This window comes from Plecotus auritus (assembly GCF_963455305.1).
Source record: "Plecotus auritus genome assembly, chromosome: 1".
Classification (NCBI taxonomy): domain Eukaryota; kingdom Metazoa; phylum Chordata; class Mammalia; order Chiroptera; family Vespertilionidae; genus Plecotus; species Plecotus auritus.
Window position 1 is genome coordinate 55979130 of NC_137770.1, and position 23161 is coordinate 56002290.

Consider the following 23161-nt stretch of genomic DNA (forward strand, 5'->3'; position numbering starts at 1 on the left):
AGTGAGCCTGTGAGATTGAGACCCATTGTGATGGTTACTTGTGGTAGCCACAATCCCATGGGCCAGGTGTTCCTGTATGGGAATTAAGAGAATAATTGAGAAGGTTCTAGAAAGGGAATGCCATGATTAGCCTCTCCTTTTAAATTTTCATAATGAATCGATCTTTTCATATTCAAGAAGCTTAGGAATCAGTTGGCAATCACTAAAGCCAAGTTCTAGATTTTTCTATTTGAGAAAATGGTAGGAAGGTCAGGAAGGTCTTTCCCAAAGCCATAAAGGCAATAATTTATATGCATATAGCTCAAAGAGAAATTAGTCAAAGCAAGTGTCTACTGACTTCTTCAGTATAGAATGCACAAATACACACAGGATACCTTAAGAAAAATCAATAGCTTTATTTTTCCTCAATATATAGTTAGAAAATAGGTCTGAGAAGAGGTTTCATGGAATAGACCAAAGAACTACATACAAAGTCAAGAGTTCCAAATGAGCAAGAGAAAGTGCCAGACGAAGCACCTTCCCGAGGACCAGGGCCTAGGGCCGCCCCATCAGAGGGAGGGCGAGCTCTTTAATGGCTTTTGAGTTCAGCTGAGGAATCGTGCTGATCTTCAGGAGTCGGTTGCTTGCATACTTATTCTTGATGGCCTGCAGAAGTCATCTGCGGTTAAGCACACGTTAGGACCCCCTTCCGTCCCCCTTACATTTGTTCCTATCTAATTTACAAGTACTGAAGGACCAGACCCACAATCTCAGATGGTAGGGTGATGCCGAATCACGGAGGCCAGCAAGTGCTCCGAGGCCATACTGTGCTGTGCCTGACCACTTCCTTCCATGCCAAGTAATGGAGCAGGCCCAGCTGGTGGTACCAAATGACTTCCAGCTCCAAGGCGCAGCAGGTGCTCTCCCATAAGCTACCAGAGGGGTGGGAGGTGGTGCTTATTGTACCTGAGTACCATCAGGATATAACAGGATGGCCAGGCCTGGCAGCAATACCTGGCAATAAATGTGAGTGGCGATTGTGCTTAGCAGAGCCCAAGACAATACCCTCAGGACTTAAACATTATGCTTCCACTGTGAGCTAATCATGCTGAAGCTACCCGTAAGAAAGCAAACCAGGGTGTGGTGTACAAATGCCTTACTCTGTTGAGCTGATATTCTGTGTCATACAAGCACAGGACAGTGCCCAATCTCCCCAGTTCCTTCTCCCAGGTGGGCTACACGGGACGCTTCCTGAATGGGCTGCTTGCCATGCAGGTGCCTTTCAGTCACTGTCCCAAAGGATCCTGGACAAAGGCTCTGAGCAGTATCACCCAGATACCCAAGCCTTCCTCTGGGCCATTTGAGGTGGGCCCCTGCTGTTCCGGACCACATGCCGACCAGCCCTCCCTGCTGGCTGAGCCTACCGGGGCGCTGGGAAAGGCGTGGATCCATCGGTTGAACAGCTAGCTGCCTGGCTGGCTAATCTGGACCTGGACATCGTTGGCCTGTTTTAACCCTTTGTACGCCATAAGCGTCTATAGATGCAAGCGGCGGACCTTTCCCACACACCAAGTGCTTCTGTAGCCGCAAACCTCGCATATCAACTCTGATCGCCCAATTTTAAATCAGACTTGTTAGTGAAATCTCTAGGTTTGTAGTAAAAATTATGGTAACTTAAATTCGTAAATATTCCAGCACACATGGAAGAAATGGGGATGGTTTCCGTTTTGGACGCGTGGCAGTTAAAGGAACTGCTTTCAGCGTTTGTCAGTATGCTCCATCCACTGTGTACTAGGAAAATATAGAGCTTGTGCTAAAACAAACTCTCACACATATGCCAATATATTTACATGAAAACACAAACAAAGAGATACACATACTCTCATATGCAAAGTCCACAGTCGAATACCTTTCACAGCTTAGCAAGGAGTACTTACGATGAACTTCGTCAGGTTTTCGTTGACTCTCACTACGTTTTTGGCCATGTGCTGCATGACTTCCAACACCTCGTTCTCGGTGTACCCAGTGTAATACTGCTGCTTTAAGTTCTGGAACACAACCAAGAGAAGGGCACGATAAAGCCTCCACTTCTTTAGAAGAGCCCGTCTTACACATGCTGACATTTCTGTGTAAAAGAACAATCTTCCCTCCTGGAAATTCCTTCACAGCCCTAATCACTACCGTGGTCCCAGCAAAGCAGCCAGTACACCGAGAATGACTGACTGCGCAGGACTAAGCCAAGGTGTTGTGCGGCTCTCAGCTAAATCAAGTCTAAGTTCCCCTATCATTTTTTCAAACAAGGTTCCACAGGTTAAGTAGGATACTTCGTGTAACAAAGCTTCATGCTTACCCCTCACCACACTGAAAGGGGATGGCAAGTGGGGCAGAGTAAAAACAAAACTCACAAAGGACGCCTGTCACAATTATGGCAGAGACCTGGGACTAGGACATGTCACATGCCCCCCATCAAAGCCCAGAATGGCAGTGGCTGGTGGGGAGCTCAAGAGCCATATTGTCAGTCAGAGGTCCAGAATTATGACAACAGCTAGGCCATAGGCAGCAATCTAATTTACTGAATCGGGAAGAGCGAAGGCCACCCAGGACTCTCACAAGCCCTGGAGAACAGAGAGCACTCAGAGAAGCCTCCATACCCAGCCTTCCAGAGAACAAAATTCAAGCAAAAGACAGTTGTTGGTTGATAATAAGACTTCATGTATGAAGATATGTAACCTGACTTTACTTCAGTTCTGTGATAAATACTAAAAGCTGAAGTACATCTCTTTCACATGTACAATGTAATTGGGAAAATAAACTACAATTTAATCTTACTACTAAAAATGATTAAAGAAAAAAAGAACTAAGCAGGAGCAAATCCTAAAATAACACACAACTATTGGTACTATGAAATCAATTCCCAGAAAACAGGGAGACCCTGTAGTTAGTAGATTTAGAACCCAAGAAAATGTGTCTGAGAGTAATGTAATTTGGCTAAAATGAGCCATTGGTACCAGAACCATGTACCATTCATATACCAGTGGCCTTTTTACCTTAAGCTTTTTATTTCAAAAAATCTCAAATCTACAGAAAAACTAAAATAATAATATAATAAACATCTTATATCCTTTGTGTAGATTCGTCAATTAACATTTTGCCACTTTATCATGGTGCCTGCAACTCATTTATCACGGTGACTGCAACTCACCTTTAAATAGTGCAGCAAAAAGTATATTCAGGGTGTGCCAAAAAAATGTAATCACAGACTTTGAATAATTTAAAGGCAGTGTTTATTAAAATACATTTCATTTTCATTTAACAGCTACCAGCTGTTAAAGTATGTATGCATTTTGGGTTAAAGTATGCATGCATTTTGTATGTATGCAATTGTATTGTTTGTGTGGAAAATAATACAATAATAAATACTAATACAAGAATAAACTGTTTTGCATACTCATAACTGTAAACCTTTTGCCTCACCATGTATATTGTATAAAAATTGTGTGTGTGTGTGTGTGTGTATATACACTGAGTGGCCAGATTATTATGGTCTCTGAACACATAATAATCTGGCCACTCAGTGTACTTCTCTTGAGTACCTCATTTATTTGATATCAAAGATACTATAAATCGTGCACCTATCAGTTTTCCCCTTTGCATTGGCTGATAGAAAACCCAGGGCAAATAGGTGGTTGATCTCCAGCTCCAGCAAAAGTCTAGAATACTTTTGGTCCCATTTGAGATACAAATACACTGAGTGGCCAGATTATTATGCGTTCAGAGATCATAATAATCTGGCCACTCAGTGTATATACACATATCTATATGTGTAGGTGTGTGTGTGTGTGTGTGTATCCTATATAATAAAAGCATAATATGCAAATCGACCGAACAGCCAAACAATGAAATGACCATCTGGATGACCATCCGGGACCTCGCTATGACACCCACTGGCGCCAGGCCAGCCAAGGCAGGTGTGATGCGATTGGTCGGGGACCGGCCTTCACCCCATGATCACCCAGCAGAGGGAGGCCCAGGCCACCAGGTGCCTGAGGGAAGCCGGTGCCGGCAGCAGGGGGAAGGAAGGCCTACTGTTGCACGAATTTCATGCATCGGGACTCTAGTATATATATAAAACCTCTCCATTGTAAAGGTACAGTTTTTCTTCAGTATTACTACGTATCTGTGAGGTGATATTTTGAAACCATATGGATCTCATACCCAAAAATTATTTCACCTAATGACACAAGCATCAATTGATGAATTACATTGGTTCATTTCTAACTCTACCATTCTTTCTACTGTAATTAGCTGGCCTTTGACTGATTAGAAAAAAGCCACCTCTTTCTTTCTGTCTCTTTTCCTATCTTCTTCCTCCCTTTCTTTATTTTTAAAATTTTTTACTTACTGATTGGTCTTAGAGCGGCAGAGGGAGGGAGGGAGAGAAACATTGATTTGTTGTTTCACTTACTTATGCGTTCCTTGGTTGATTCTGGTAGGTGCCCTGACTAGGGACTGAACCTGCAATCTTGGCATATTGGGGCAATGCTCTAACCAACTGAGCTATCTGGCCAGGGCCTATTTTCTTTTCCTTTCCGTTTTCCTTTTCTTCTTATCATTATGGACTTGTGGATTTTTAAAATGCATTATAATCTACTACAGGCCCAGTGCATGAAATTCATGCACTGGGGCGGGGTGGGGGGGGGCGGTCCCCAGAGCCCAGCCTGCACCCTCTCCAATCTGGGACTCCTCGAGGGATGTCCAACTGCCAGTTTAGGCCCGATCCCTGGGGTCGGGCCTAAACCAGCAATCGGACATCCCTCTCACATCCCGGGACTGCTGGCTCCCAACTGCTCACCTGCCTGCCTGTCTGATTACCCCTAACTGCTTCTGCCTGCCAGCCTGATCACCCCCTAACCACTCCCCTGCCAGCCTGATCTAGGCCTCACTGCTCCCATACCAGCCCGATTGCCCCCAACTGCCCTCCCCTGCTGGCCCGGTCACCCACAACTGCCCTCCCCTGCTGGCCTGGCCACCCCCAACTGCCCTCTTCTGCAGGCCTGGTCCCCCCCAACTGTCCTCCCCTGCTGGCCTGGTCACCCCTAACTGGCCTCCCCTGCTGGCCTGATCACCCACAACTGGCCTCCCCTGATGGCCTGATAGCCCACAACTGCCCTCCCCTGCCGGCTATCTTGTGACAGCCATCTTGTGACCACATGGGGGCGGCCATCTTGCGCGAGGGCGTGATGGTCAATTTGCATATTACCTCTTTATTATATAGGATTACTTTCACTATTCTTTGTCATGCTCAATTTAGTCAGTAAAAGCCTTTTTTTATTGTCTAAAGTTTTACATATGTCTCCTTTTCCCCCAATTGACCCCCACCCCCACCCCAGGCAAGGCCCCACTGCCCCAGTGTCTGTGTACATTGATTATATGCTAATATGCATGCATACAAGTCCTTTGGTTGCTCTCTAAACACCCCCTCCCCTACCATTTGTCTCAAGATCTATTCTTGTTCATCAAACTATGTTGATCATTATATCCCACATATGAGTGAGATCATGTGATATTTATCTTTCTCAGACTGGCTTATTTCGCTTAGTATAATGCTCTCCAGTTCCATCCATGCTATTGCAAATGGTAAAAGTTCCTTCTTTTTTACTGCATCATAGTATTCCATTGTGTAGATGTACCACCGTTTTTTAATCCACTCATCTGCTGATGGGCACTTAGGCTGTTTCCAAATCTTAGCTATGGTGAATTGTGCTGCTATGAACATAGGGGTGCATATATCCTTTCTGATTCGTGTTTCTGGTTTCTTGGGATATAGTCCTAGAAGTAGGATTACTGGGTCAAATGGGAGTTCCAAAGACAATACGGAGTAAAAGCCTTTTTAAGCCAGTTCCCATTTCCTTTTGATGTAACGCACTGCATTGATCTTTGCTTGCTATCTGGCTCATCTTGTACTTCTCCTGCCATAGCCCTGAAATCAGCCTTCTTAAAGGAGCCCTAGTTGTATTCAAGATGTGGCTACTAGGTATGTTGACTGCTACTGGGTGGCCATTGTTTCTCGACCCTTTCATTATGCATTTATTGACATTTCCAAAACAGATTTAATATTACAGGGTTTCCCCTTTTGTTTTTAATTGCTAACATTACAGGGGTCCTCAAACTTTTTAAACAGGGGGCCAGTTCACTGTCCCTCAGACCGTTGGAGGGCCGGACTATAGTTTAAAAAAAAAAACTATGAACAAATTCCTATGCGCACTGAGGGCCCGGGACGAGTCGGCTGCTAAGCAGGACAGGCAGTGGCACCCGGCAGGCCGGATAAATGTCCTCGGCGGGCCACATGTGGCCCACGGGCCGTAGTTTGAGGACCCCTGGAACAATATTTTCTCTTTCTTCTTATAGTGAACATTTTAAATCCTTAATAACGTAAATGTTTATTTATCCTACAATACATAAATAGTTTCAGAATTATAATAACAGATTATTAACAATCTTCCTAAGTAAACTGTAAGTATGTTGCCTTTTTTGGTCCTTTGTTTTGTCTAACTTCGAATCCCACTAAGGATGTATAGTCAGAATGCTGTATTCAAAAGTCATTTGAATTAATTCTTCCCTATGTTCTGTTACCAATTTGATAGTGACATTGTTTCGGCTTAATTCCATTTTATGATTTGCATAAAACATTTGCATTGTTCAAAAGTTAAAAAGTTACATTATATTGTATACAAGTTAATAAAAATTATAGCCTGAAGTCCTGCTCCCATCCTTGACCTTCTCCCCTGTTCCCACCTAAACCTATGGGTATCCATTTACACTCCTTTTTGGTCTACTGCCTTTATTTTTTTTAAACTTAGAAAATATATAAACACACATACATATACTCTCTTATTTCCCTTCTTTCTTACATAAAATGTTAACTATACACACTTGTATGGAGGAAACAGCTCTGCCATGATGCCTTGGTATCTTGCATGTGTCCACATAGGCCATGCAAGCAGAGGCCTGAGCCACAGCTTATCTGTCTTGTGACCCTCCCGGAACGAGGGGATGGCCAGCTTGGGAGGAGCTGCCTCTAAGCCAGCTCCCACTCACCTCCTTATCTCCCCTGGGAGGCTGTTAGGAGACCATTTCTCATACCCTCCTGCGTTCTGAGGAGGCTCTTGCTCTGCTGCTTTCAGGTTCAGCTACAGACTATACAACTGCTTGGTGGCAATCTAGAATAGGCTCCAGCACAAAAGGGCATCCCATGCCCTGCACTGCAGTCACCCAGTCCCTTTTGTTTCCATGTTGTTCTCTTTGGCGAACGAGACAAGGACCCAAGGCTAGCATCTTTGGCTCCTTGTATGAATCTAAAAGTGGCTCATTTTATCTGTACTGGCGAATCAATTGGGCTTTGGCCTTGCTTTGTCTTGTGTGCTTCACAATTTGCTTGTTTCACTTAACAAAATATCCAAGAAATCTTAGCCTATTAGTTCTTGGTGGCCTTCCTTATTTGTTTTCTTAATCCTCACCCAAGGAGTGAAGATATTTTTTCCACTGATTTTTAGAGAATGTGGAGGGGAAGGTTGGGAGGGAGGGAGGCAGAGAGAGAGAGATAGAGAAACATCCATGTGAGAGAGACATATCAATTGGTTGCCTCCTACTCGCACCCCGACAAGGGCTGGGGATTGAATCTGCAACTGAGGTATGTGCCCTTGACCAGGAATCAAACCTAAGACCTTTCAGTCCTAGAGTTGACACTGTAACCTGAACAAACTGGCCAGGGCCTTCGTCATTCTTTATAACTCTGTAACGCATTGTGTACCACGGTGTCCTCACCTACTCTCCATCTGGATCACTCCAAGCAGCTTTTTTATGCCTTTGGACAATAGCTTAATGATAGTTATAAAAATGCTAATGCTTTTCCTGTCAAGAGGTCCTAAAATATGACTTGACAAATTCCTTCTTAAATCCAACACTCACCCATTTTCCTTGGCCTAGAACCTTCTGAGACAGGCAGGAAGCAGCTGCTGCCACTCTAGAAGGGTGATAATGCACCATGTCATAGTCAATGAGAGTCAGTTCCATCAAATATTTGGCTAAAGTGTGCTGTTCAACATCAACCTACGAAAGAACATCCAGGACAGGAAGGAGCAGTTATTATCTTGCAAAATTTAGGGTGGAGGCCTAAGAACACAAATCCACTAAACTCACTTTTCCTTCCTAGGAACCGTTCCGCTCCACAGTATGTCACAAACACAGAATGTGAGGTCATTTCTCTTAAGAGCTGATGCAATAAGTATTAGGACTTACCTAAAAGATGTTTCCTATAAGTTTCACTTTAATTGGATCAATGTTTCTGGGCTGAAACAAGTGGCAAAATAAAGTCTCCTACAGAATTGGAGGCACTTACCTCCCCAGCTTTTGATGCCCGCCTTAAAAAATGTAGTGGTAAAGGCCGACCCAACTCAAATTTCAGTTCTTTCAAAATTAGAGCTTCCATTTCTCGGATTTGGAAACTAGTATACGCATTGTCTGTGATGTAAACGAAGTCTTCTATATTTGGAGAAAACATTTCCTCATACTTGGAGGCCAAAAGCAAAGCTGTAATCCCAACCAGTTGAAGCTTCTTACGAGAGACTGGCTGAACCTAATTGGAGAAGAATGTGTCCAAGTCAGACCTAACAAGAAGACTGGTAATCTGGGTGGAAGAGAGTGAGAGGGAACCGAGGCCTGGAGATGTGCACATCGACTCTCCCACATCAGAAGCCTAAATGTTAACAGTCAGTACTCACGACATGCCAGGCACAATGCTAAGATTCTAACAATCACCTCATCGAATCAAAAACCCTAGGAAATATGTATTTTCCCCAACGTAAAAACAGATGGCCTGATAAGAGATTCAGACACCAGTCCAAGAGGACTCAATTGCTGAGTGGAGAAGAATTATGCATGACAACGAAGCTCCCAGTCACTGCTCCAAGTCCACTGTCCTGGCTTGAGTGTCTAGGGAAGCCCCAACGTGGCACTCAACATGGTCTGAATCAGCATAAGGCCAAGCCAAAAAGCAGGAATTTAATGGCTGCCTAGGGCCAAGGAAGGAGATTCTTTTTTCTTTTAATATATTTTATTGATTTTTTTACAGAGAGGAAGAGAGAGGAATAGAGAGTTAGAAACATCGATGAGAGAGAAACATCGATCAGCTGCCTCCTGCACACCTCCTACTGGGATGTGCCCGCAACCAAGGTACATGCCCTTGACCGGAATCAAACCTGGGACCTTTCAGTCCGCAGGCCAACATTCTATCCACTGAGCCAAACCGGTTAGGGCAGGAAGGAGCTTCTTAAATGTTTCTGTAATCCTCACCAAAAGTATACTCATTATTCAGTCTGAAGAATCTTTCTAAGATGTTTCATAGTCAATGAAAACCTCAGTCTAGGATATAAGTGTCCCCCTTAATTTCCTTAGAAAAACAAAAACAAATAAAAATGGGACTTTGCTTTTCTTGCTTCCACTCTAATTATTGAGAAACTACCAAAAATATGACTGTATAATGTAAATCACTTGTATAATGAAAACCACTATGGTTTCTTAGAATTTTGTAGTATCTTAGGGTCATTAATTATAAACACAGTTATTGTTGTATTGTTTATACGTGACCTAAACCTGTATCATAAATGTTGACTTTACATAAATAAATCATATCTGCAAGGCTACTATTTGGTAGATTACACACTAATGGTTTATGTCTGGAATTTCTTCTAAGTAGTTGGTGTTTTTGAGTTACCAATTGATAAGTATTTTGATGATCACTCTGCCTCTCACCTTAATTTCTTACATTCCTCAGTTGAGATTTCACATTCTAATACACTCCCCCACACACCCCAACCCTTTTATAAAAAATTCTGCCTCCTCCGTTTCTACCATGATTCAATGCCACACCTGGTTGGAAACTTAAAAGTTCTCTAACCTTGCCCTAACCGGTTTGGCTCAGTGGATAGAGTGTCAGCCTGCGGACTCAAGGGTCCCAGGTTCCATTCCAGTCAAGGGCATGTACTTTGGTTGCGGGCATATCCCCAGTAGGGAGTGTGCAGGAGGCAGGTGATTGATGTTTCTCTCTCATCGATGTTTCTAACTCTCTCTCCCTCTCCCTTCCTGTCTGTAAAAAAACAATAAAATACATTAAAAAAAAAAAAAAAAGTTAAGTTCTCTAACCAAACTCCTCACTTTTCAGAGGAAGCTCACCAAAGAATACCGTACTATGGAAACTGCAAGCAGGCCAGGAAAGCCAGCATCACAAGCCCCACAGGCTTCAGACTGGCTGTAGACCATCTGCTGGCACACTTCCTTCGGGAGTGACTGTGGCAATGCCGGATTTCCCCAAGCACTGTTCAGCAGGCTGGCCTAACTAAAATGCTCCCCACTGCTCAGAACCACCAGAGGTTTGATACACTTGGAGAGCTTCCCATCCTAGCCTCTGAAGTTCTCTGGCTTCTCATAAATTGGCTTTTGGTCTTTTCTTCAGAGCTACCACACCTTGGCATCCCTTAAACACAATGTTCTGTGAGCCCTGGTACGAAGTCCCCGCAGCCACACTTACCTGTAAAAACCGATCCATAATGGCGACGCACATGTAAAGGGTCTCCTGTAGCAGCCTAAACTTGGAATGGACCTGTACCAGCCAATCCACCAGGATGGCACGCATGCGTCCGTTTATATCTCTTCCATCTAAGAAACGTGGATTTATGGTTTGCAGAACCTGTTGGGATAATTAAAAGTTTAAAGAGCTGACCTCGTTTCCTTCCCAGCTGTGTGGTGCATTCACCATTTACACAACCAAAACACAAAGGACCACTCACCTCAAGCTGTCTCAGATACTGGTAGATATCCTTAACGTAGTCGCTGCAGAGCTGAGGGTTCTCCCAATCTTCATTATCAATATCTTCGATCTTGCAGAGCAAAGCATCAGAGAAAGCTTGACAGAGGTTCTCTTCCTTCATGGAGATATCCTCAGGTGCAGGATAAGGCTCCTACATCGACAAAGTAAAGTTCATGTATTACCACTTTAGGAGCAGCCTTCATCAAATACATGCAGAGCCAACTGGTTTAAAAGTATCATATAACCCTGGCCGGGTAGATAGCAGTTTCTATCCCCGGGCAGGGCACATACAAGGAGCAACCAATAAATGCATAAATACGTGGAACAACAAATCGATGTTTCTCTCTGTCTCTGTCACTCTATCTCTAAAATCAAGCAATCAATCAATAAAATATGTTAAAGCCAAAACAACAAATTTCAGGTTGTTGGGGAGTGGGAATTTTTGAGCATGCTTCCTCCTAGTGAGAAGGCTAACGCCTATTTTGTAAAACTACTGTTTGGAATTCTCTGCTGTTTTTTTTAGACGAACTCTTATTCTAAAAAATAACTTTGCTTTCTAGCCTGCTTGAATAATGAGGAAGATAAACTTAGCTGTCTGACCTTGTAGGCCAGAGACTAGAGATGCCCATACTCTCAATGCCATGCCAGGTGCATTTTTTTAATTGGACAGAACTGTGTTGTTTTCAAGGCCAGCAGCGAGATAACCACTAAGCACACATAGGGCTGGCTCTTTAATTAAGGAAAACTGCTTTGTTTTAAATTGTTTTAGACTGTTTGCTCTGCAAAAAAACAGGATGTAGTGAGTAGGTTTAAATACAGTCGGACACAAAGGGTCGGGGCTGCTCTCTGATCTCCCTGAGTGGAGAGGGGACAGTCGCCAGCCGGCAATAAAGGCTCCCTAAATTTTAATTTGGTCTGGACTCCAGTGGTCTTTACTCGCGTTCGCTCTACAACAAGGTGAATAACTCATGATGTAGTAGATGAAGTCTCTAGAGATATCCTCCTCTTTAAAATTCTCTAATTTACTCAAAGTGAAACCTTAAGTCTTCATAATGGCTTACCGGCTCTGCAGGACCATATCTTCCCTGTTCCCTGCTGACCCCGTCTCCTGCTCCTCTCCCTTGATTTGCTTCACTCCAGCCTACTAGCCTCCCCCGCTGCAAACAGGCTCCCACTTCCCAGAATGCTCTTGTTCCTGTATTCAATGGGTAATTCCCTCACCTTCTTCAAGTTTTGTTTAAATGGTACCTTCTCATTGAGGTCTCTCCTGACTCCTACTTAAAATGGCCATCTGCTTCTTATTCCTATTACATGTGTTTCCTTTCTCTTAGTGTGGTTTTCCCATATAACCTATAACTTTCTGATATATTATAGAGTTTACTTATATATGGTATGTATTATTTTCTATCTACCTCTCCTGGAATGTGAGCTCTATATCCCTACATTTATTTAAATTGATTTGTTCACTAAGGTATCTCAAATACTTATGTCATCCCTAACATACAGTAGGTGCTTGATGAATATTTATTGAAAGCTTAGACACCTGGGTTCAGAGATTCCTGGAGCTGACAGTTCACTTTAGCAGTAGCCTCTTCTGCCAGTGTAATGTTTTCTTCTTGCCAACTAATTTATTCTAAACTGAGAAAATGTTTGACAACTAAAAAGCAGAAAAGCACATTCCAGCCTATGAATAAAATAGGAGGAGGAAGCAAAGACCGAGCTAGTATACACCCACTAATTATTTTCTTATGTTGATGGGGTGATTTTTTTAAAATCACACATTAAAAATATATTAAGTTAAAGCAAGTGTTTAGTAATTAAGTATAAATAACCATTACTTTTTTAAAAGAATGAGAGGTACTTCTCAAAGTAAAACCTAACAGAATTGCTATGCTGTAAAGAATACGTATTAAAGTAATAAATATAGAAAGAGAATGCTGTAAAATAAACAATTTTGATTTACATTAAAGCTCAATGATTATAGTTTCCAATCTTAGAAAAGGATAAAACATTAACAACAAAATATACATAGCAATTCAAAACAGGCCCTTCCCTCTTAAAGTTATTAAACTAAGGAAGGGCCAGGAGAATAAGAGGTATGCTGGTAGGCATGACATTTATTCAAGAATATTAAGAATTTCAAGGGGCTAGAATAAATAAGAAATGCTACTTGGGGTACTGGGAAGAAACCTAGGGACAGTTACCAGAGAGGGGAAGACCTTCAGGAAAATGAGTAGGGGAAAGGTACACCAGTACAAAGTCCCAGCGGAAGCCAAGAGATAAAGGTAAGTGTGGGGACTATACACTGATTTGGGATGGCGGGAGATAGCACATGAGGTATGAAAAGATATGCTGGAAAGGTGAGCAAGTATCTCCCTAAGGAGTTTAGATTTTTCCTAAAGCAACTGAACTCACAGAAGGAACTGAGCAAGAGTGACTGGAATCGAATGCACATTTTAATAAGCACATGCAGCTTAGTGTAAGGTCACCTTTTTCAAGGATAAGCATTTTCACTCTCCCCAGGAAGGGCAGTCAGTTCCAGGAAGCTGGTTTAAGGAAGCCAAGATTATCGTTATGTGCTGCCTTAGCAGCTTGAAATGTTTACTCATGTCTGTTCAGAAGTACACCTGAGTTTAGCTATATCCCAAAACCCCCAGCATAATTTTCTAAAAGCATTTCTTTTGGACTCCAGCTTAATTATTCTAAAATCCTTAAGATCCCACTCATCATGCAAGTAGTAGCCTAAGCCCTATAAACCAACTGTGGGGCCTTCTGCCCAGGGCTGCTGCATGTAAAATAAAAAACTGTATCAGCTAATTATGCGGCACAAACCTCTGAATGACAAAATCAACCTAAAGAATTAAAGCCTTCAAGTTAGATGAACAAATGAGTTATGTGAACTGTCAGAGACAACTGAAAAGTCCTATCAGAAACAATAAAGATAAGAGATTTTGCTGAACTTGAACTTCTGTTTGATCAAGAGATGGGTGAAGTGTGAGTCAAGGCTACTGAAGTTCTCCAAGTACCAACACTGAGTGAGTTGGGTCTGTTGAGAGAACGATTAATACTGATAGGCAAGTATATAGGTATTTACACAAATCTTAGTAAAACACAGAGTTTCTTCTTTTTTTAAAAAATATGTTTTTATTGGTTTCAGAGGGAGGGAGGGATAGAAACATCAATGATGAGAGAGAATCATTGAGAGGCTGCCTCCTGCACACCCAACAATGAGGATCAAGCCCACAACCTGGGCATGTGCCCGGACCAGGAATCAAACTGTGACCTCCAGGTTCATAGGTTGACACTCAACCACTGAACTACACTGGCCAGGCCAGAGTTTCTTTCTTTTTCTCCTTTTTTTAAAAATATATTTTACTGATTTTTTACAGAGAGGAAAGGAGAAGGATAGAGAGTTAGAAACATCGATGAGAAATATCGATTAGCTGCCTCCTGCACACCCCCCAAATGGGGATGTGCCCACAACCAAGGTACATGCCCTTGACTGGAATTGAACCTGGGACGCTTCAGTCCACAGGCCGATGCTCTATCCACTGAGCCAAAACAGTGAGGGCCAGAGTTTCTTTATATATTAAATTTATGATGCCAAACACCATAAATCAATGTCAGTTAAGTGCAACAAGGAAAGACTCCAAGTAAAACTTAATTCTGATCAGTTCCTAATTTGTAGCAGAGACTGTGTATTCGTGAATACATAGGCACACACAACTGTAGAAAGGTGAAATCGGTTACCCTGATCAGCTTTAGGGAATGTAATATGCTGTGGAATGGAATGGAAGGGCTCACTGCTGTTAGACACCCTGTGCTTCACTGGCATTTTAAGCAGCTATAGGGACAGGAATTTTAAACACCTGTACGGAGCAACAATGACTCTGCAGATGGAGCAGAGGACAGAGCAAAAGCTAGAGGGCTGACGAGAGACAGGCGAGCAGAGGGGCTAACCGGCCAGGTGGGGCTTCCCCTACATTGCAGATGTCATGGTCACTTCTGTACTCTTTTTCAGAGAAAAGTGCCTTTGAATTGGAAACAATTCTTGTTCATTAATCCCCAATGTATTCTGAAGCTAGAAGCAAGCATGTTTCAATCACAGAAATGATTTTTAGATAAACTGAGCTACTGGTCCATAATTCTTTTTTTTTTTTTTTAATATTTTATTGATTTTTTACAGAGAGGAAGGGAGAGGGATAGAGAGCCAGAAACATCGATGAGAGAGAAACATCGATCAGCTGCCTCCTGCACACCCCCTACTGGGGATGTGCCCGCAACCAAGGTACATGCCCTTGACCGGAATCGAACCCGGGACCCTTCAGTCCGCAGGCCGATGCTCTATCCACTGAGCCAAACTGGTTTCGGCACTGGTCCATAATTCTTTATCTGAAACACAGTGGCCTCAATTTTGTCAAGAAGCTAGAGAAAAAGGAGTCAGCCAAGATGTGGAGAAAAGGGAACTCAGAGAGTGGAGTTCTGAAGGAAATTTCTCCTTTGTTTTGTTCATAATATTTTTGGTTCTTTGGGGTTTTTTTGGGTTTTTGTTTTTGGGTTTTTGTTTTGGTCTTTTTTACTTCTTCAATTCAAATAAATAATATGTACCTATGGTGAAAAGTCTGACAATTTTAAGGAAGAAAATAAAAATCAATCTTAAGCCCAACATAATACTAAAAAGTAAAAGTATCATCGATATTTTGCCTATGAAAACATTTTTAAAAGCAAATTTGGGGTTTCATTGCATCATATCATGTAATAATTTGAATGTTTTCTAATGTAACATGCATTTTTTTAAAAAGAATAGTTTATTGACTTTTAGAGAGAGAGGAAGGGAGAGAAACATCAATGTGAGAATGCAACATCGATTTGCTGCCTTGTGCACGCCCCCCACTGAAAATCAAGTGCACAATGGGCATGTGCCCTGACCAGGAATTGAACTGGCAACCCTTTGTGCACAGGATGATGCCTAACCAACTGAGCCACACAAGCCAGGGCTGTAACATGCATTTTGACATCTTTTAAGTATTCCATTAAAACATGGTATTCAGCCCTGACCGGTTTGGCTCAGTGGATACAGCGTCGGCCTGCGGACTGAAAGGTCCCAGGTTCAGTTCCAGTCAAGGGCATGTACCTGGGTTGCAGGCACATCCCCAGTAGGAGGTATGCAGGAGGCAGCTGTTCGATGTTTCTCTCTCATCAATGTTTCTAACTCTATCCCTCTCCCTTCCTCTCTGTAAAAAAATCAATAAAATATATTTTTTAAAAAACAAACAAACAAACATGGTATTCACAGCATTTCATTGAATGGATTTAACTGGTCTCTTAATAGAGAATATATCTCTATTATGAAAAATTCATAACAACACTATTTAAAAGTCCTCTATTGTCTCTGTGATCATTTTCTTAGGATAAATTTTTAAAAACAGATTTACTAGGCATGGAGAATAACCATCTGAAATATACTGACAAGTGGCCCTCCTGTAGTGCAGGAGGAACCACATAAACAGTCATCCATATAAATGCTTAGTAATAGTCAAGAGCTCAAGGTCTAAAAAGCTGCTTTGGGTCTGGCATTTAGGAGGCCACTGGCAACCTCCCAGGAAAGGCCCATTAAAGGAAGTCTGATCTTGAGTATTTGTTCTGAGCTTTATAGTTCTTGATTTGAAGCTTTTTTTTGTTTTATGTACAGCAACATCTTGCCACCATTTCTTCCAGGTAGAAGCTTCCCAAGTCTGTCCCTCCTTCAGATGTCGCTGGTCCATTTCTAACTATATTTCCCAGAGGATGTCTTTCTGTTGCCTCAACACATCTAAAGCCAAACAAGACACCTTCCCCTAAGCTATCTCTCTCTCCTGACTGCCCCATTTTTTATTAATTTTTTCCTAAATTGTTTCTTACTCAGTGCTTAAGGGTCTCACTCCTCCATTCCAAGCAACATATCCAAAGACTTCCTTCCACATACAGGATGTGTCTGGGAAAGGAGTTCTGGTACATCCTGACACATTTGATGTTGTCTGTGAGCACCTGTATAGGCTGCTTCAAGACCCTCATCAGCTCCAGCTTAGACAATTGCAATTCCTCCTAATTTATGGCCCTTTCTCCCACCCTACCCAGCTTTCATCACTTCCCTTCTCCTCAAAACTTTTCAGATTCCTTATTGCCTTAGAGCAGCGATTTTCAACCAGTGTGCCACAGGAATTTTTAAAACATGCAATTCCTGACTAGTCGGGGACACTGATCACTTTTCCCTGATAGCCAAATAAAAAATGACAACAGTCAACAAAACAATATCCATTCGGTGTGAGTAAATCAAAATCATACCTATTTTTGTCAGATCAGAAAAAAAAATACTTTTTGGTGTGCTGCAGAATTTTAGTAATTAGTTTATGTGTGCCATGAGATAAAAAAGGTTAAAAATCACTGCCTTCAGGAAAAAAATCCAAATTCCAAGGCCTTCAAATACAACTGTAACCTTCTCCCAACTTTATCTTCTGCTTCTTCACACAAATCTCCTGACCCAAATTAGACTTGTAGACTCCTTACCCAAAACACATTTGGTGCCTTGATTCTTGCTACTGCTTTGTTTCTCCCCCACCCCCACCCCAAAGGTGCTTTTTCCTGTCAGCTTCTCCCTATACTTACAAATGCCACTTATTCTATGAAGTGCATCTAGGATTGTTTCCTAGGATTACTAATTTAATTTTCAGGTACATATGCCCCTTCTAGACAAGCTTTGTGAAGGCAAGATGCCCCTTTGTCAGCCTTAACATAACTGGATGCATATAGTAAGTGTTCGATGTATATATTTCTCATATAACCAATGTTTTATTTTGAAAAACTTCATTCAATAATATATATATATATGTATATATATATATATGAACTGGAAAGAGCCAAGTAGTTATTGTTGTATTCTCAGCACCTACAACAGAGCCAGTCTCATGGTAATCACATGAATGTATATAATCTAGGAATAACAGCATGCATGAACTTGAACGTGGTAGAAGGGGAACAGGCTGAGCTAACCAGTCACAGAATTGTGAGCTACCATAGTCTTCATGGGCAAGTTCATTCTTGCGATGGATTATTTGAACAAAAAATACCAAATTTCACTCTGAGATCACTAAATTTATTTGGGAATTAATGTAATTAGCTATTATTCAAGGTCATAAGTTAAATTATGGTATCATCACTAAAATGCATATATATTCATTTCTTACAATGTTATTTCAAAGTAGAGCTCTCACTGTGAATGTTCTTCAAAAGTTGCAGTGCAGAAAAGGCACCCTGCAGCCTAGCCAAAAATAGGCCACTTCATGAAGTACGTTTATAAATTCAGAACTTCCTACCTTTGGAGGCAACATTTTCATCTGTACTGGTTTCACAGAAGCAACAGGTTTTGGCTGTTTGTTGACATCTGTTGTTTTGTTGGGCTGAACAGGTGCTTTGGTGTTCGGAGCTTTCTACAAGGAAAAGAAACGTGAATAGGGCAGGACAGACAATGTTGCTCCAGTGGGTGCCCATACAGTCCTCAAGGTTGTTACCTTAGCTACTTGTGTGGCTCTGGTTGTAACTCTATTCCCAATTTCTTCTAAAACTGCTCTCCGGAGTGTCACATGACTCTTCACTTTAGAATTAACTTCTGTGTCAACGTTCTCCAAATCAGTGGAGACCTAAAAAAATTTAAAAAGAGTTGGGACAATTGAAAGCACTTGGCTAATGTCAGATAACTAAATTCAGAATTGCTTTAGGAAAGGTTAATATGCTGAGATCTATTGGCAAGAGAAAAAAGTACATTTCAGGAAATCTAAAAATACTACTTGTGTTTGATAACATCACTCTAAATTAGGCAGATCACTCATCTAATTTATCTATAACTAGAGGCCCGGTGCATGAAAATTCATGCACTGGAGTGGGGGGGGGGCGGTCCCTCAGCCCGGCCTGCCCCCTCTCACAGTCCAGGAGCCCTCAGGGGCAGGAGGCGACCTGGCGATCAGAGGAAGGCGATGCCCCATCACACCTCTGCTGCTGCCCCTGCCGGCAGCACAAGCTTCGGCTGGCCCTGGTTACCTGAGCCTTGGCAGCCCTGGGCGGCTGGGCAGCTACCATCTAAGGCTTGCCTGTGTCTCAGGCCGGCCCTGGGCGGATGGGGGACTAAGAGGACTGGGGGACTCTGGAGGCAGGCCTTGCTGCATGCCTGCCACCCCGGTGGGGTTGAGGGGACTAGACGCCACCATCTTGTGGCTGTGGGCGCCGCCATCTTTGAGGGCGGGGCAGTCAATTAGCATATTCCCTCCTTATTGGCTGTGGGCGCTGCCATCTTTGCGATGGCATGAGGGATCAATTAGCATATTCCCTCTTTATTAGATAGGATAATGCCATTAGGAGCTTAACAGATCAGTGACTATTTCTCATATAGCACCCATGTCACTTGTTATAGAACCCTATATATAAAAGGTTACCTGCAGTATTTGAAAACCTTCCTTTACACAGATAAGTAACAAATGCAATTAAGACACAATATTAAAAAGTTATAGCAAGCCCTGGCTGGGTGGCTCAGTTGGAGCATTGTCCTGTACATCAAAGGCTGCAGGTTCAATCACCAGTTAGAATACATACGGGAGGCAACCAATCGATGTTCCTCTTTCTCTCTCTCTCTCTCTCTCTCTCTCTGTCTAAAATCAATAAAAACACATCCTCCAGTGAGGATTTTTTTTTTAAGTTATAATAGGCTGTTTAAAACCTAAACTAGCTTTGATTTGAATACCACTCTAGAAATAAGAAGTGCTTGTGTAGACATGATATTGTAGAGACACAGCCTTTTAAAATGAGGTTACCATAGCATGGACTTTCTCTTATGTTAAAGTTACTTAGAAAGGAAGTATTTTTTATGGGTAAAATAGTTTTACTCTGAAATTCAGATAAAGTTGGAATTACATGTAATAACAATTGTTAGTTGACCTTATCCTGTTTTAGACAAAATGTGCTTAGAAACAAAACCTGCTGGAAAAAGCAACTCATATCCAAAAAACTTAATTTTATTATAGAGGTAAAAAGCATGTCACAAGAAAAGGACAACACATCCTACTCCCCAGAAATTGGGAGTGCTAATCTTAAAGAATCTCCCAACAGGGGGTTTGAATGGACCTACCAGAACAGAGGGAGCAAGGGAAAACTCAAGCCCAGCTAGATAAAAAGAATCCTATCTAATAAAGAGGGAATATGCTAACTGACCATCACACTCTCACAAAGATGGCAGTGCCCACAGCCAATGAGGGAATATGCTAATTAATTGTCAAGCCCTCAAAGATGGTGGCGCCCAGAGCCACAAGGTGGCAGCACCCAGTCCCCTCAGCCCCCCAGCTCCCCAGGGCCGGACCAAGGTGCAGGCAAGCCTCGGATGTCAGCTGCCCAGCCACCCAGGGCCAGCCCTAGGGACAACCAAACAACTGAACAAGCAGGCTGCGTGGGGGGCCGTAAGGGGCGACCAGACTGGTGCGGGGGAGGGGGGGCAGTTGGGGGCGACCAGGCTGACGGGGGGGGCGGGGCAGTTGGGGGCAACCAGGCCAGTGGGAGGGGGGCAGTTGGGGGTGATTAGGCTGGCAGGGGGGGCAGTGATGGGTGACTAGGCTGGTGCGGGGGTGGGGGGCAGTTGGGGCGACCAGGCAGGCAGGCAGTCAGGTGAGCAATTAGGAGCCAACAGTCCAGGATTGTGAGAGGGATGTCCGACTGCTGGTCTAGACCGGCAGTCGGACATCCCCTGAGAGGTCCTAGATTGGAGAGGGTGCAGGCTGGGCTGAGGGGAACCCCCGCTCCTGTGCACGAATTTCGTGCACCGAGCCTCTAGTTTGATTATAAAAGAACTTTATGGGGTAGATTAGACAAAAATTACTCGTCAGTTCGACTTCGATCACAAAAGGGTAGGAAGTAAAAACAGAATGTATCAACTTAACAGGATTCTCAAAAGTCATACTGTTTAGCCCACCAGTGTGGCTCAGTGGTTGAGCATTGACCCATGAACCAGGAGGTCACGGTTCGATTCCAGTCAGGGCACAAGCTGGGGTTTCCAGCTCCATCCTCAGTAGGGGGCGTGCAGAAGGCAGCCAGCCGATCAATGATTCTTATCATTGAGGTTTCTATCCCTCTCCCTTCCTCTCTGAAATCAATAAAAACATGTTTTTTAAAAAAGTCATATTGCCCTAACCGGTTTGGCTCAGTGGATAGACGCAGGCGTCCTCAAACTACGGCCCACGGGCCACATGCAGCCCGCTGAGGACATTTTTCCGGCCCGCCAGGTGCCACTGCCTGTCCTGCTTAGCAGGCGACTCGTCCCGGGCCCACAGTGCATATAGGAATTTGTTCATAGTTTTTTTTTTAAACTATAGTCCGGCCCTCCAACGGTCTGAGGGACAGTGAACTGGCCCCCTGTTTAAAAAGTTTGAGGACCCCTGGGATAGAGCATTGGCCTGTGGACTGAAAGGGCAAGGGCATGTACCTTGGTTGTGGGCACATCCCCAGTAGGAGGTGTGCAAGAGGCAGCTAATCGATGTTTCTCTCTCATCGATGTTTCTAGCTCTCTATCCCTCTCCCTTCCTCTCTGTAAAAAATCAATAAAATATATGTAAAAAAAATAAGTGGCTTATCTTCTTTCCAAAATAAATGAGTACTTTGAACTTAACTGTCAGCCTTTAAAAAAAAAATTCATACTGTTCAATTTTCCTAACAGTAATAGCCAACTTTTTTTTTTAATATATTTTTATTGATTTCAGAGAGGAAGTGAGAGAGAAACATCAATGATGAGAGAGAATCATTGACTGGCTGCCTCTTGTATGCCCCCTCCCGGGGATCGAGCCTGCAACCCGGGCTTGAGCCCTTGACTGGAATCGAACCTGGGACCCTTCAGTCCACAGGCTGACGGACGCCCTAGCCACTGAGCCAAACCAGCTAGGGCTAATAGCCAACTTTTTAAAGTGTTTGAAAGTTTAATGCTTATAGGTGGAAGCCTGGTAATGTCACTAAATTTTTACCAGCTTTTAAAACCAGCCTTACAGCCAGGAGGTTGGAACTCGGCAGCAAAGGAAAAGTAGATCCAAGTACAATTCAAGCCCGCAGGAAAAATATACAAAACACCATTTAACACTTTGATTTTTGCAAAGATGAAATAAATGAGGTCAAGCTTGATCAAACATTCACAACACTTTAGTGACTACGGAATTTCTTCCGGTCCTTCTCCCCATCCCCTACCACGGATCCCTTAGCTGGTAAGGAGTCTGCGAACAGAGGAAGGAAATCCCAAGAGGCGGGTGTTCCGATAGCTCTCTAACAACAAAGAGCACTCGGATCGCTCCCAGGGTACCAGGCCCAGCTCGGGAGGCTCGCTTTACAGGTGCCACCTCCCAGGTTTGCCTGCACTTCCCAGCTCAGAGACCGGCAGGGGCGGGGAACCCGCCAGCGGAACCCAGGCTCGGAGAGGCCGGCCAAACAGGACAGGCCGCAGGGGAAGCGGGCCTCCGGAAGAAGGGGAAAGCTGGGGGTTAGAAGAAGGGGAACGGGGGGTTGGGGGGGGGGGGGGGACGGGGAAGAGGGGGACGGAAGAAGAGGAAAGCAGGGGGTCGGTTGGGACGTCCTATTCCTCAGAAGCTCGGAGTTGGAGAGAAAAGCGAGAGGCGGCCAAGGGGCCTGCGCGGCCCAAGCTGGTGTGGCCGGGCTCACTCACCGTCGGGCGTCGGAGCAGCGCCATGAGGGACCGGGCAGGCAGGCGTGCCAGCCGCCCGAGGAGGGACGCGGCGGGAATGGGAGGGCACGGGGGTCCGCGGCGCCGTTAGGTCCGCACTCCGAGCCCGCACCGCTGGGATTTTCGAGGTCGCCTAGTTCCAGGATTCAAATACCGCGCCGCTCGCGCCCCATTGGGCGGCCGTGCGCTCTTCCCATTGGCTAAGCGGGAGGCATTCCCGCATTCTGATTGGCTGAACTTTCCAGACGTTTGATTGTCATAACAACCGGTTGTTTTTCTTCCTGTCTTTTACAAAAATCTTGGCCTCCAAGATAAACAAAAAAATTAAATGTCTCATTGAGAAGTCAGACGTAGGATGTTTTCTCTGAATTTTAATAAGGCCTCAGCTACGGATGTTTCTCTACGTTTGTACTGGGTGGGCGGAAGTTGGCTCTAGGAAACACCCTGAAAATGCCATTTCTGATCTTTATTCCTCTTCCGGAAATTTCGAGTTGGGAGTTCAGGTTGGGTTGGTTTGGGTCGTGAACTGGCGCCCTTGGGGTGGCTCAGAGTTGCATTGTATAACGTAGTTGATACTCAAA

General features: G+C 43.6%; 1 protein-coding gene across 1 annotated transcript; it reads right to left on the reverse strand.

Moving 5' to 3' along the window:
- Positions 1–372: 372 nt before the first annotated feature.
- Positions 373–22782, reverse strand: CCNB2 (cyclin B2). The gene is made up of 9 exons (XM_080686657.1): positions 22563–22782; positions 18391–18519; positions 18196–18309; positions 10824–10994; positions 10565–10723; positions 8378–8614; positions 7948–8088; positions 1917–2027; positions 373–645 (listed from the first exon to the last, which is right to left on the reverse strand). Exons 1-9 carry the CDS (start codon positions 22584–22586, stop codon positions 535–537), a joined length of 1197 nt encoding a protein of 398 aa, XP_080542783.1. The 5' UTR covers positions 22587–22782; the 3' UTR covers positions 373–534.
- Positions 22783–23161: the final 379 nt, after the last annotated feature.